This window comes from Topomyia yanbarensis, chromosome 2, assembly GCF_030247195.1.
Source record: "Topomyia yanbarensis strain Yona2022 chromosome 2, ASM3024719v1, whole genome shotgun sequence".
Lineage (NCBI taxonomy): Eukaryota > Metazoa > Arthropoda > Insecta > Diptera > Culicidae > Topomyia > Topomyia yanbarensis.
The window spans coordinates 107,870,013-107,885,361 of record NC_080671.1 but is presented as its reverse complement, the minus strand read 5'-3'; the positions used below and the strand labels follow the sequence as shown (position 1 = coordinate 107,885,361).

At 35.6% G+C, this 15,349-nt stretch overlaps 1 protein-coding gene across 3 annotated transcripts in view; it reads right to left on the bottom strand.

Annotated features, from left to right (window-relative positions):
- LOC131679154 (Krueppel homolog 1-like) overlaps window positions 1-15,349 on the bottom strand; it is a 188,329-nt gene that overhangs the window by 11,617 nt on the left and 161,363 nt on the right. The window contains exon 1 of one of the 3 annotated variants that reach the window (XM_058959784.1): window positions 8,090-8,195. The exons of the other annotated variants lie outside the window; for them this stretch is intronic. Coding sequence (XP_058815767.1) covers window positions 8,090-8,183 — 94 coding nt within the window. The 5' untranslated portion in view covers window positions 8,184-8,195. Of the gene's footprint in view, window positions 1-8,089; window positions 8,196-15,349 lie in introns of those variants that run through there. 3 annotated transcript variants of the gene reach the window in all.

Genomic DNA, 15,349 nt, shown 5'->3' with positions numbered 1-15,349 from the left:
GGGCTCACTTCTTAAATGAAAGGTTAGGGTATTGGGACCACTTTCTTCTTCGGAGTGAGTTTGCTAAAACGCTTCCTACTGGTGGCGACTTTTGATTTTTTGAAAAATGGGCCGATTTTGGATAAAATTTCAAATTTATGCCTGTTGAAGTGGTCCCGAACTGTCTTAGATATTTTTTCAGCATTTTTTATTTTTCTGGAGATCCAAACGTTAGTTAGTTAGTTAGTTTGTACAAATTTAGAATTATAAGAGCGGCGGGGCCATTAAAACTTAGTAAAAAGTGAAATTTTTGGTGCTTTTCAGTATTTTTTCTTCAAAACTGGGTATCTACAAAATTTTAAAAGTACAGAAAACACTTTATATAGCTGAGCCGAATACAGGGGCGTAATTTTGCTGAAGAAAGTGTATAGCTACGGCTAATGGGGCATGAGTTATTTAAGTTTTTGTTAAATAACCTTTGACATTTTTAGCAATTCAACAAAAATAATGCTGTTCCAAAAAACAAATCAGTTCAAATGTGCTTTGACCACACATTGTTTTTCGAAAAATAGAAGGAAAATTATGAAAAATGACGTTTTCTGTACGTCTTTAGTATGTCAGGACGAGGTTTAATGAGCATCTGATGATTTTTGTTGTAACTTAAATTATAAAAATAATAACTTTGCTAATAACGCCAAGTCTCCAATTATTTTTTGAAGAATTAATTCTCCATTATTACTTCTAGGAGGCATCTTCAACAAAACGATTGTGTCAGAAGATGCGCTGAATTCTGTTGTAAAACTTTTTCGAGGATATTTGCCTCAAATTTGACTATTTCGGAATTATGTGATCTAAACAGTAAAAATCAGTTTTTCAACACTCACCTCACTCTTCTGCATTTTCTCCACTTCAAAGTTCCTAACATGAAAATAAGACTTTATATATAAAATGTAAGTACGTTAACCCATTATTGCCCAACTTATTTTTCACGCGCATCACAAATTAAGTTTTCCGATCGGAAAAAATGATGTGGTCATTCCAGTATAATTATTTCTGTACTTAAAGTAGCTGATATAATAATGAATAACCTGTGAAAATTTCAGATTGATCGATAAATTGGTTCTTGAGATATCGTGATCGCCGCGAATGAACTTTTCAACAAAATACAACTCCGAGATAATCGAGTTTTACTGTCGGTGCAGCGAGTCAACGGTCTAGCGTATCAAACACTACTCGCCGCCTACTAGTGGTCGATGGGTAGCGGCCTTTGAATAGCTGTAACTCAAGATGTAGTATTCCGATCTTAATGAAATGTTGAGAAAATTTTCCTCAGCGTATGTAGTTTTAGAATATCTAATTTGCAAAAATTCGATTTTTTTCATCCTGACAAAAATGTGTAACCCCTTAAGGAAAAATTGATTGAAAACAAAACATAAACGCCAGTTTAATCACTCTAACTTCTCTAAACGTATTCTGCAAGAGTATATGAACAATATGAACTCATTGATAATGCCTGGTCTGCGTTATTGTTTTAGTAATAGGAGTTCTTCTTAGCACCTACTATATATAGTAGGTTGGGCAATAATGGGTTAATCAATTCAGCCTTCAAATATACGCCATAACTTGCTATTAACTCGACATATTTGTTTAATTTTAGTGATTTTCAAACCCGCTAGGTGGCTATTAGTATAGAAAATATTTTTAAAAAAATCGTCAAATGCTCATAAAAACCGATTCTGATGTACTAGAGACAAGCGAAAAACGCCATTTTTCATCATTTTCCTTTTATTTTCCGAAAAATAATGTGCGGACTAAGCCCTCTTAAGTTGTTTTATTTTGTAGAACAGTGTTATTTTTTATGAATATCATAAAATGTCAAAAGGTTATTTAACAAAAACGTAAATAATTTATACCCCATTGGCCGTAGCTATACACTTTCTTCAGAAAAATTACGCCCCTGCATTTGGCTCAACTATATAAAGTGTTTTCTGTACTTTTAAAATTTTGTAGATACCCAATTTTGAAGAAAAAATACTGAAAACACCAAAAATTTCACTTTTTACTAAGTTTTAATGGCTCTGCCGCTCTTATAATTCAAAATTTGTACAAACTAACTAACCAAACTTCTCCGTTTGGATCTCCAAGAAAATAAAAAATGCTGAAAAAATATCTAAGACAGTGTAGGACCGCTTCAACAGGCATAAATTTGAAATTTTATCCAAAATCGGCCCATTTTTCAAAAAATCAAAAGTCGCGCACCAGTAGGAAGCGTTTTAGCAAACTCACTCCGAAGAAGAAAGTGGTCCTAATGCCCTAACCTTTCATTTAAGAAGTGAGCCCGATGACTTTTTAACATGATGTCATTTTGGGACACCCTAATCTGTATGGACCTCAAGGAAGGCTTTCAAGCTTCAGAGGAACCCTGCAATCTCCAGGCTCATGAAGGTTCAGAGAAACCTTACTGTCTTCAGACTCAAGAAGGTCGCACGGAATTTGGGAAAATCCATCAAATTTCAAAGAATTTTATAAGATCTCAATCACATTTTTTAAATTGTGGGGTATTAATTATTATTATCTAGGAAACCCCTATAGAGTTCAGATAAATTATTAGAATCTGTCGGAAGTTCTGGAAGCTACAAGAATTAGCTATTAACTTAAGAGAAGTTCTATTAACTCCCAACTACAAGGCTTAGAAGTGAGATCCGAATTTTATTTTTTTAAATATTTCATATTCAAAATCGGCATCTTCGGCAAAGTTTTAGCAAATATCATCACAAGAAATTTTGCTGAAGACACCAAGTGCCCTTTTCTCGAACTGATTGAAATATCAAACGTTTTTAACATAAAATCCCTACACAACGGTTTTTATTTAATAATTATTTTTCTTTAACATTTACATATTTGAAATATTCTGCAAAAGTGTTCCATACTATAATACGCAAAAAATCTCTTAACATTATAGTATACTAGAGCGTGAATCCGACAAGTTATTATTTGTTCTACTCGAAAAATATATAATTCAGCCACAAAATTACGAAAAAAAACTTCTGTTCTCCACCGTACCCAACGAAAAAATCAATTTCCATAGAATTGTTCAAGTGCGTTTTATTCAAAACATTTAACATTTCGTGCGGAAACATGCAGACACGTGAGTTATACGTGAAAAACGACGAGATTTCAATGTTTTTTCTTGGTAACCCCTGAAAACCAATCTTCCTGAATAGCATTATTATGACGAAGAGCACTGAATATATTGATATATAGCTAGTAGGCGTTGCTTTTTGTGCACTCTTTAGAAATTCAAAATTCCAATTTTGTGCGATCGTGATAAATCAACTTCCAGTCGAGATGTGCTGAAAGAACACGTTATTCGCTATATTTTAAATTTCATTTGTGCATCAAACGTAACCAATAAGACGGATTACATAATTCAATATTCGAAATCGAATTTTCTCATTTTATGGTTTATTTTAAATATTATTTCGACAGCGTTAGTCTAACACCCATTAAATTTACCTAAACAGAAAAACAGTATGAGCGTTAGGACAAATGCCACAGAAATTTGAAGCGATATATCAGTGGCTTGGCGAAGAAATTTGCTTCAATATCGAGAGCGCTTCAGTGAAAACGGAGGAAAAAGTAGTGAAGACAGGTCGTCCAGCTATGACTTTCGAGAGTTCGTCAGCTGTAAATAAGCGGAAGAGATGCTCAGAGATCAGCATAATGATATACACGCAGAAAAAAGATCAATCGCTCCTACTAGGATCTCGTCGATTACGATGAGGACCAGTAGCGGTGATAGAATAGATCCTTGCCTAACTCCAGCCACGACCCGGATGGGGTCAGACAAGACACCATCGTGCAATATTCTGCCTCGTATTGTGCTTCAATTAGACCGATGATTTTCTCAGGGATTCCCTTGCGTCTCAGGGCTCCCCACATATTTTCGTGATTGAGACGGTCGAAAGCTTTTTCGTAGTCGATGAACACTAAGTAGAGAGACTCTTGGAATTCATTGACTTGCTCCAGGATGATACGGAGCGTGACAATATGGTCCGCACAGGATCGTCTGGCACGGAATCCTGCCTGCTGCCGTCGGAGAGTTGTGTCAATCTTCTCCTGTATCCGGTTCAGGATCTCTTTGCAGAGAACTTTGAGAACGATACACAGTAACATGATGCCCCACCAATTATCGCATACAGTCAGGTCACTCTTTTTGGGTACCTTCACTAAGACGCCTTGCATCCAGTCGGCCGTAAAAGTCGTGGTGTCCCAGATATTGTAGAATAATTGATACAACAGTTGTGCAGATACTACGGGGTCAGCTTTGAGCATCTCTGCTGATATGCGATCGACCCCTGGGGCTCTGTTCTATTTCGTGCACCGCTATCTCTTGCAATGATGGAGCTTCGGTGTTGACGCGGGTAATATGTCGAACCCTTGGTGGATCATGCCGAGTTGTTGGTGGCGTGACCGACACTTGAAAAAGGTTTTCAAAGTGTTCGAAACAGCGCTTCAGCAGGTCAGCGCGGTCGATTAACAACTTCCAGACGTGTCTTTCGCGGGCATCGTAGCATTAATCTTTGTCCCACTAAGGCGGCATGAGATATCGTAGAGGAGACGGATGTCGCCAGTGTTTGCGGCTTTCTCACCTTCGTCGGCTAGGGAGTCTGCTAACGCTCCTTTGTCCCGTCTACATGAGCTTTTACTTCCTTCTCTAGAGCCGAATAGCGCTGACGGGCTGCGGCTTTGGCACCTCGTGTTTTAGCTCGCTCAATCGCGGCTTTGGCGTCCCTTCGTTCCTCTATCTTCTTCCAGATGTCATCTGTGATCCACTGTTTTCTCTGGGTACGTAGCTCACCCAGATTATTCTCGCCGGTGGCGATGAAAGCGTTCTTGATGGCGGTCCATCGGTCTTCTACGTCTTCACGCCTGCCGATTAGGAGATGGTGGTCGGACGCTATATCGGCGCTAAGCACATCAAGGAAGCTCCTTCTCCATTTTCGGCTGATGCAGATGTGGTCGATTTGATTCTCCGTGCACTGTTTGGACAAATCCTGAGCCCTCGTCAACAAGGTTGAACAAGCATATACGAACACATTCATCGAGGAAAATAAAACAACTTTAAAACGTCAAGAATCGTGCATATCTCATCAAATTGCGCAACTGCTGCCATCCTTGGTGCTATTGAAAAATGGAAATGAGTTAAAATATATCATCGGCTCAGTATGATGGACTGCAAAACTCGAACCATTCGGACGGATACATCCTCGATGACCACCTTCTGTGCATGTGGAGCAATTCCATCCGTAATGGCTCTAGATAAAGTGATGTTGCGAGCAATCAATATGAATGAATGGCAAGAAATGATCCAGGCAAAAATTAAGAAGGAATTGGTTGATCGTCGATATTGTCAAACCAGGGAGTGGAACTACCAACGATGGCAAATTCTTTGATAGTGTCCGTAGTAGCAGATTCCACTGGATTAGACAAAAAGGTTTTGAAAGTATTTTCTGTGATTTTAATCACTCTATTGTTTACACTACTTTAAAGTATTAGTAGTTCAAATATTGTATGATAAATAAATAAACTCACAATTAAATGATTTCTATTGAACCCATCTGATTTCTGTTGATTTTCGCAAATAATTCGCGTGTCTGCATATTTCTGCATGGAATGGTAGATTTTTCTAATAAAACAATTCTATATTAATCGATTTTCTCGTGGGATACGGTGGGGAGCAGAAGTTATTCATAATTTTGTGGCTAAAATATATATTTTTCGTGTAGAACAAATAATAACTTGTCAGATTTACTATCTAGTATACTAAAATGTTAAGATTTTCTGCGTATTATAGGATGGAACAATTTTTCAAATATGTAAATGTGAAAGAAAAATAATTATCAAGTAAAATTGTTCAATCAGTTCAAGAAAAGGATACTTGGTGTCTTCAGCAAAATTTCTTGTGATGATATTTGCTAAAACTTCGCCGAAGATGCCGATCTTGAATATGAAATATTTAACAAAAAATCGAATCTCACTTCTTACCGTGCCTCGCAAGTCTGGTACTCTTTTGCCCGGCTTGTTGAAACTTAGGGGTTTGAATTAGTTTAGAATTAGTTCACCGCACTCGAGAAAGAGCAATGTCGCGTAACCACATTATTCGCCACGATTATTTTGCATTTATACTTATATTTTAAAACTAATGAAGTACCTGGTTCGCGACAAGTCAAATTATAAATATATTATATTGCTAACCAAAAATTCAGTGTTCTATATACAGCGAAATCATTGACGCGACTCGAGCACTGATTCCATATTTTATCATTATAAATCCGGGAACAATACCAAATTTGAATACCCACTTTTAATATTATTTAATTATTAAAATCCCTTTCTTTTGCTAAACAACCGTTCAATTAAAACTAATTTCGACGATATGACATTCGGCGAAATGGCTCATTCCGTGAAATTACCCAGACCTCAAAAAGTTCCTATATCGCAATAGAAGTCGAATGAAATCAAGTTGACGTCAAGTGGAGAAATTTCTTTCCTGAAAATCGTTCATCGTGTATAGACAATAATCTACTACCTCCAAAAACACTACATTTTAGAATCAATCTGCTACGTACGAATTTTGTAAACGAACTGCTTGTTACGGCTACTCTTGTATGGAAAAAAATATAAAAAACTCAACTTCCATCATTGGTAACAACACTGAGAGAATATATTCGTAAACCTGGTGGTATGCATAGGTTTTGAACAAACAACATTCGTAAAGTACTCGAACTTTTCGTACATACGATGAATCAATCGTAGTTCTATGATTTTTTCGTTAAATCCACGAAACGTATTTCGTGTTCTTATTACGAATGAGTTGCATTATTCTTTGTTTGAAAAAATATACCAAAGTTTTTCTAATATTTACGTGTCCCTTCCGTAGTATGAACGATTTTCTTCCGAAGAATCCTCAAAATATCTATGTACAAAAAATCGTAATATGTACGGATAATGCCAATATAACATTTTTTACTGTTATTTTATCAAATAATTCGAACAATTTACCAAATCGGTTCGTTGACATCCCACGAAATATGTGTACTGTTAACGAACAATCCTCAATAAAAATAAAATCAACTTTAAAAGAGCTTCAGCTTTAACTCGAACAATCGATTTTTTCCGCCGCGAACTAAAATATCGATTTGTAAAAATTGATTATTTTCTCAAAGTGCCCATCATCAAGGAAGACGTTCGTAAATATTTGTTTAGCGCTATCCACGGTTTTCACCGAAGAATCCCTGCAATATTTTGTCGCAAAGAAGGTTACTACGAGAGTAACTTTCATGTGTATGTAACTTTCGCAAATGTAAATGGAACGGACAAAAAATACAACAATCATTCCAGTACTAAATAGTGGTGAGCACTTTGAAATAAAATCGATATTACCAGATCGGTTAATTTAATTTAAAAAATCGATCTTGCCAAACATCGATCCTACAAGATCGGATGAAGCAATAATATGCAAAAATACGACAGCTTTTGTTCGATGAACGAATATGAAATCGTGTGACTAACGAAATCGTTCAATATACGAAAAATAAATACGCATTTTCGAAAATATTCGTGCTATATACAACCATTTAGTAAAAGAACGGAACATTTCTTTCATTCACGAAATATAGTTTTATCATCGACAGCAACTTTCGTGCAACGTAAGCTAAATAAAAGATTTTCGTTCATCATGTTGCCCTTTTTTGTAGTTCGTGAAATGAACGAAACCAACTATTTACAATGCACGAAAAAGCATTTTTCAAGAATATGATGAAAAAATTCATGCATTGTATGAACATTTTCGTTCTATTTATGAAATAATTTTTTTAGTGAACAAACTAACCAGATAGCTCCACTAAAATTTGTAAATTTCCCAAAAAATCCATATCAAATAGGATGCCAAACATTTTCTTCAGCCTGATTCACTTCACACTTTCTGAAGTTTTTGGTATCATTGTCTTTTTTGCCTTGTTTATTTGACCAGGCACAATGCGTTAGCATAACTGAGCCGTGGGTCATTAATGATATTTACAATATATAAAAATTAAAATTCAATTACATGTGTCTTGTTGACGCAGCTTGCTGCTGCTTGTTGATATCCTCTTCCTTGGTGGTGTCCTAGGGTGCGTTGTCTGCCGCACCTTGGGGGTCATTCGGTCCGTCTTCTCTCGTGTTTTCGTTCACGTGCATATCGTCATCGGTACTGCATTCATGATGTTCACGGTCCGACGTTCTTGTTTGGTTCTTGTACGTACGGGTCGCTATTGTAAATCCTTCGTCATCGGTATTTGATTCTTTATTCCTGGTGTTGGTTGTTGGTATTTGGTGTATTCGTTGTTACTTCGCTATTTGAAATGGCAGTTGGTTTGGTAGTACTGGGCCGGATCGTTGTTGAGCTGGTGTTTGTGTATTATTACCTTCTCACGCAACTTAAATCACTTTCAACCACATGTTTTAAGTATTACAATGGTTGGCCTTCATGGCCACGATAGAGTGAAATTCCGGAGTGTTTTCAGAGTTGCTTGGCACAAAAAGAGAACTTTAAATACTTCTAGATTTTTCCTTCCTTTTTCCTGAGTATAGACCTCATTTTTTGAAAGCATTCGCCCTTATAGATTCGTTGATAATCCCAAATATAATAAAGACTCTTTTTATCACATCTGCATATTTTATAGCAGAAAGAATATCGACAGCTTCGTGTTTTGTGATACTTAAATCAGTTAAAAATTGTCGGTCGGCCTGTTAAAAATGTTTTTTTTGTGACCACAACAGACGATTTACAACGTTATTAGAAGTATGCGGTTTTAAGTCGTGTATTCATACCTCGATTGTGTCATCGTCTATATTATTATAAGTTGTTGACAGTGGAGACACAAATTTTAAAAAAAATGTTGGAAATGAATTTTTGTGGGTTTATTAAGGATCCATCATTGAGGAAGTTTGACCTTCAATGTGAACATTTATGATGTATATCGTGTGTATTGATGTATTTTTATGCATTATTAAAAAAAACTTGGAGATGGCTTTTTTGTAACTATTTGACTATTGTCTTGATTATTACAAACTAAGTTATCATTAAAAAGTTTGATTAAATAAAACTCAATGCAATAAAAAACGATTTTTTAGTATTTTTTCTCGAAATACAGCTTTGTTAAGGGCGGGTTTTTTTGCGAATTTTTTTATAACTTCGGGTAAGGCGAGTTGACCAAAATTTTTGCGTGTTATCATTTCAATAACATTCTGTAATTTTTTCATGCAAAAATATCCACAAGCGACTCGGTGATGAAGCTGTTTGTAGACCGTCTCTGGAAAAACACGATTTTCGGTGTTGCCTGCCGTTCAAAAACGACTTAACCGAATTATTTCAAATTTAGCATACGCATTCTATGTGAAAAACACCTAACCCCTACATTGAGTTTTTGAGATAATTTTTCGATTAAAGGAATATTTTACTCATAAAATGGCGGAATTTTTCGTGAAAGATAGCAATTTTTATATCAAATGAGTAAAAAGCTCCCTTAATAGAATAATTATCTCAAAAACTCAACGTAGGGGTTTTTGAATGGCAGGTAACACCGCAAATCTTGTTTTTTCCAGAGACATTCTACAAAAATCTTCATCACCTAGTCACTTATGAATATTTTTGTATGAAAAAATTACAGAATGTTATTGAAATGATACATCATAACACACAAAATTTTTAGTCAATTCGCTTACCCAAAGTTCTAAAAAAAATCGCAAAGAGTGATTTTTTTCTTGCTGAAACCTTTACCCTCCCTCCTTTAATTTTTTACCTTGTTTTTTGCAACAGAGCAAAATATCACCTGCTCTACCACCTGATATCTTAAGTTTTAATTTTAAATTTGATTTTTTAATATTTAAATTTTTGATACCACCTGGTGAGTGATTCCATGAGAAACCGGCCGACCACAAAATATGACCATCGTCGATTCGAACGAAACTTTGAAGTTGTGTTCGGTTTATGTCTCCATTATTTTCTCTGACAATTGCAATATTATGATACAAGAGCAATCTTTCAAAAGGGCGTAAACATTTCCACATGCATTAATTTCAAAATTTTGTTCGATTACTGTATTTTATACAGCAAAACTTTCTGAGAACGAGATTTCGGGAATGAATATTTATGTACGAAAAAATATACACTGAAAAAATGTTGTATCATTTTTCACAAAATCAAAAATTTGTGTTAAAAATTTAAATTGCAAGAAAACCAATTTTTTCTAATTTTTTATATTTTGGAAACAAAAACCTAATGAGAAATGAAATATTTTGAATTATCCGTAAAAAAGCTTTTATAACAATAACTTTATACATGTTTTTAAATTTCATACTAATTGCCAAAACTGTAATTTTATTACAGAATATAATTCTTAGTCTTATTTTAAATGAAAATGTATTTAACAAAAATCTTCCAAAATGCGATAGTTTTCGAGATCTTTTGGAATTTTGTTCCAACAAAAACAGTTAATTCGTGTGATTATGCCCTTTTTAAAAGTCCTTCACGTTACCCCATCATAAAATGTCAAAAATGTAATGTTTATCGTTTTAGATACGTAAAAGAAAATTTTTCAGTGTGCAGCTTCGACCCGTTTTTATAAACTCCCGGTTTTATGCCTCCCCCCGTTATTATGCACTCCCGATTTTATGAACTTTTTGTACCCGATTTTATCAACCTCCTGTTAATTCATCATTTTATGCCAGCAATTCAGCAATCTTACAATTTTATTCAATTAAGGTAATGAGTCTTGCATTGTTAGGTAGCAGTCAAAATGTAGAGTAGTTTACCCAATGTTGGTCCTATTTTCTATTGTTATCTCCTATGTCATCCAAGCGGATTGATCTATTCACTAGTAAGTAGGAACAAACCAACCAGTCCGAACCAACGAGAATGGGTCATGCCAGTCGAAAGCCACTGACCTAGGCTCAAACCGCCCATCTTTTTTTTTTTATATATATTTTTTTTTTTTAATGACCCGCCTCTCACCCCCACACCAAAAGGCTCGCACAGAGAGCCCCCTGGTAGTGGACACATCAGTTCTCAGCGACAAAAAAAGGCAACACAAGAAGAAAAAACTATTCGCGAATACGCTGAGAACAAAAAAGACAAAAAAAAATACGTGAAAGTAACCGGCACAATAAAGATATTAGAGTTAAATGCAAGAAAAATAACTGCATCGAGCTCCCAGTGGAACGATGTTCCTTTTAAGGGGCTCTCTACAGTATTTATGATAGATACAGAGAAAACCGCCCATCTCCATAATAAATACGTGTGCGGGTTCCAAATTCTTTGATATCCGTTACGGAATATTGTTTGATGATGAAAACCCTTAAAACATAGCGAGCCTGTTTTTCCCACTGTTGAAGTTCTACGCATAACTGTCCCACAAATAAAATAATCAAAAATAAATATTAAGTGTGTCAACTAAGAGATGGGTACGATATTAAAAACTGCAATAGTGAGATTGATCCTGTACAACTATTCATCTCTGTCGTCGCTTCCAAAAACTTAAAGCGTGCCGAACTCATCCATTTCCGATTTAAGTAAAACTTGAAGTCGCTTGACAAGAAAGCTCTCAGCGCAAACTTGGACCAATATGCTCAGAATTATCCGATTTCTGTCCGATTTTCCCTCTGAGCATTTTTCGTAAAATCTTCCGCAAGCTAAATTTTTTTTAATGAAAAACTGGACTAATTACACTAGAAACGTTGATTATGAACGTAATTTTAGACTGTAAAGCTTCATTTGATCCACCGTTTCTCTCCAGATCACTAATTCAATTTTCATCGTCCATCGCGTTTTTCTTAGTTATCAGTTTTATAACATAGGCCTAGAATGGCAGTAAACTACCAACGCTCTGTGTCTAATTAAATAAAGAATAATTTCTGCATCTCACTTTTAAGGACTGTTAAACTTCGTTGACAGAATGCATTGTCATTCATAATGAGTCTAATTTCAGATCGATCCTTTGCTTGGAAGTTGGATTAGACAACTGTCGAGCGGTTCGGTTTAATACGATTTTTTGCACCGATACGGCATTAGGGTTAATTTGCAGTCAAAAATACAATTTTCTTTTTGAATATGATTCCAAACGTTATTTTAAATCAAAATGATGATAACAAAAAATATCTGAAATGTAGTAGTTATCGAGATATTTCGAATTTCGTTTTAACAACACAATTCTTTTGTTTTCTTACGACCTGTTCAGAAGTTATTCGTCTTTCTCCATCAACAAAAATAAGTTTTTCAAAAAGCCCATAAGATTTCCTGTAACTTTCTCTTTGACATCAAGGTGATATTGTAAACCATTTGAAAGCTATACGAAAACAAGCAAAATATGAACGAACTAATTAGTTTAATCATAAGACCCTATGATTGAATAGTATTTTGATTGTATTAAAAAAGTCTAACGATGACAGCAAAGCTAATTAACCCTTGTGAAGGTAAGCTAAAATCCTAACATTAAAGGGCAAGCCGGGCCTCTCAGGCCCGTCTAAATTCAAGCTTTTTGCCGTTCTCATATAGAAAGGTTATGCAATCGGTCGAAATTTCGACTTTTTAACCGAGACCCGCAGGGCCAAATCTCTTATACCATTCGACTCAGTTCGTCGAGATCGTAAAATATCTGTATGTGTGTGTGTATGTTTGTATGTATGTATGGATGTATGTATGTGGCAAACAATCTCACCGATTTTTCTCAGAGGTGGCTGGACCGATTTGTACAAATTTAGTCTCAAATGAAAGGTACAGCCTTCCCATCGGTCGCTATTGATTTTTTTATTGATCCGACTTTCGGTTCTGGAGTTACGTGTTGAAGAGTACAATCACACAGCAAATTTCCATAGAAACTGATACCACCATGATGTCCAAATTATGCAATATATATTAAAATATGTGCAACATTACTTGGCTTTGCATGTCTAGATCATTAATGACCCACCGAAGGCACTTCGACCACATTGGCCAACTATGGCGGTTCTTGATGCCCCGGGGGAACGTACCAAGTTCCTAAGATAATGTCATACCTATTTCTCAGTGAATTCTTTACCGATTTTTACAAACTTGGTTTCAAATGAAAGGTACAGCGTTCCCATTGGCTGCTGTTGAATTTCTAATTGATTCGACTTCCGGTTCCGGAATTACAGGATGATGAGTACGAACACGTAGCAAATCCCGATTTCAGCGTATAAGGCGATGGATGTAAAAAGGTCAAATTTTTTTTCCAAAAAGTGAGTACTCGGAAGATCACGTCGAATGTCGATTGGTTCTGAGCTCCATTTCGTTTGAACACGACTAATAAATGTTTCTGGGTTGCTATTAATTTCTTCTGATGCATAAACGGAGTACATATTCAGATTTTTCTTCCGAGTCTGCATTAGATTCATCGACGGAAGCAATATCATTCACACATTCTTCCTCGCTTTGCAAATCAGAATCGTCTGCTGTTGAGATTGCTCGAATTTCTCCCATTATTTCAGATTCTTGGAGACGATTGAAAACATGTGCATATCGTCTTATAGCCATTTCAACTTTTTGTTGCTTTTAAATCCTACAATTTTAATAATTACGACAACTATAACACAAAGAATAGACAACAAAAATAGACAATAACGACAGAGTTAGGTTATATTGTATGCAAATAATTGGCAAGTAGACCACAGTGGGTGAAATAAAAGAATTTACCCAAAAAAATATGACACTCGTCATTATCGTATGCTATTTTTACATTTCCTATAAAAGAAATGTATAGAATTCGCTCAAACTTTCAAAAAAAAAATTCTTATAAGAAAAGGTAAAAAGATAAAATCAATAAAAACATGAAAAAATTCCTGCTAATATGAACCTGAACTCATCAAAATGTTTTTTTTTTCAGATAAATATTAATGTGTAAAACCCGTGGTATTCCTAGTAAATATTGCGTGCACACCGGGCCTGCCAGGCCCGCACGCCAAAAAATTATGAATTTTATCGTTGACGTAATTGCAAACATGACACAATTTAACAAACCGTAATTCACGAAATGACGGAACATAACCTTGTTCCGTTTAATTTTACATGACACATATGCTTTACATGGCAATGACATAAAATTACACTTACTACCATTCAGAACAAAGACTGTATGTGAAGTAAAATTATGTGATTTGCGAAATTCAACGTCATGTAAAATTAAATCAGACGTAAAACTAAGTCATTTTTGATGCTCGTATATGTCAGGGTCAGGAGATGTAAATTTACACTATTTTTTTCTAGGTGTGCGGCTTGCCTTTTTGTGTATATAAAAAATTCAAACATAGCTGCGCATCACTCCATAGATGAAAATTTCACAATTCTTTATTTTTGTTATAGATTTCAAAGCTACTTATCAAAATTTCCATGCCCAAGCTTATACTGCAGACACATTTTTTTGTAACTAAAAAATTGTAACGTGCCGGGCCTCTGGGACCCGGTTGCCTTTTTGAGGGTCAACATGTATTAGAAACATAACAGTGACTAATATTTATTTAATGTTGCACTTCACTGCCGCTATACGCATATAGGTGTAATTGCCCCATCTTCTATCTTCGTTATAGGACAATTATGTTAAGAACGGCTGTCGTACGTACATTAAAAAATCTCCTTATACAAGAGTACAACACAAGATTCGCAAAGAAGCAAGCTTACCTGTCAACAATAAAAAGTTCACCATCACCAAGGTATGTATATCCACTTGAAAGCTCATTTCTAATAAATCAACTCAATACACTAACTATACTGAAGATAAAAACTAACAATATTACACCAGCTCAACTCGGTAGACAACTTTCGAATGGTCCCCGTTTCTTTACGAGTATATATTACGCACACTTCACAAAACTAGAGATCCTTGAGAAAGGTTAGTTTCTGTTAGAAGGAAAAAGGAATATGCAACAAACCAAACAATCAGCTCCCTGAGTTGCCTAGACGCAACGACCAATTGCGAATGCGTGCTGGTAACTGCAGATCCTTGCTCGTCTTAGGTCACTTGCGAGATCCTATTTTAGTACACATTTCCAGCCACATGTTCTATCTGCATCATAGAGTACGCGCACATGTGGGCTCGTGTGTATTATTGCCTTCAAATTAAAATGTTTTGCTTTCGTTTTGCCTTCCATGTGTTCCGTACATTTAAATATCGAAATCATATGGACTCTGCTGTTTGGACTATTTCAGCAAAATCTGCTCAAGTTTTCTGCGGGCTCACTGCTATAAGGGTATAAGATGGCCCGAAGTTAAAGTCCCTGTTTATGCGAAAGATACGTATCGTGTGAATTAAAAACC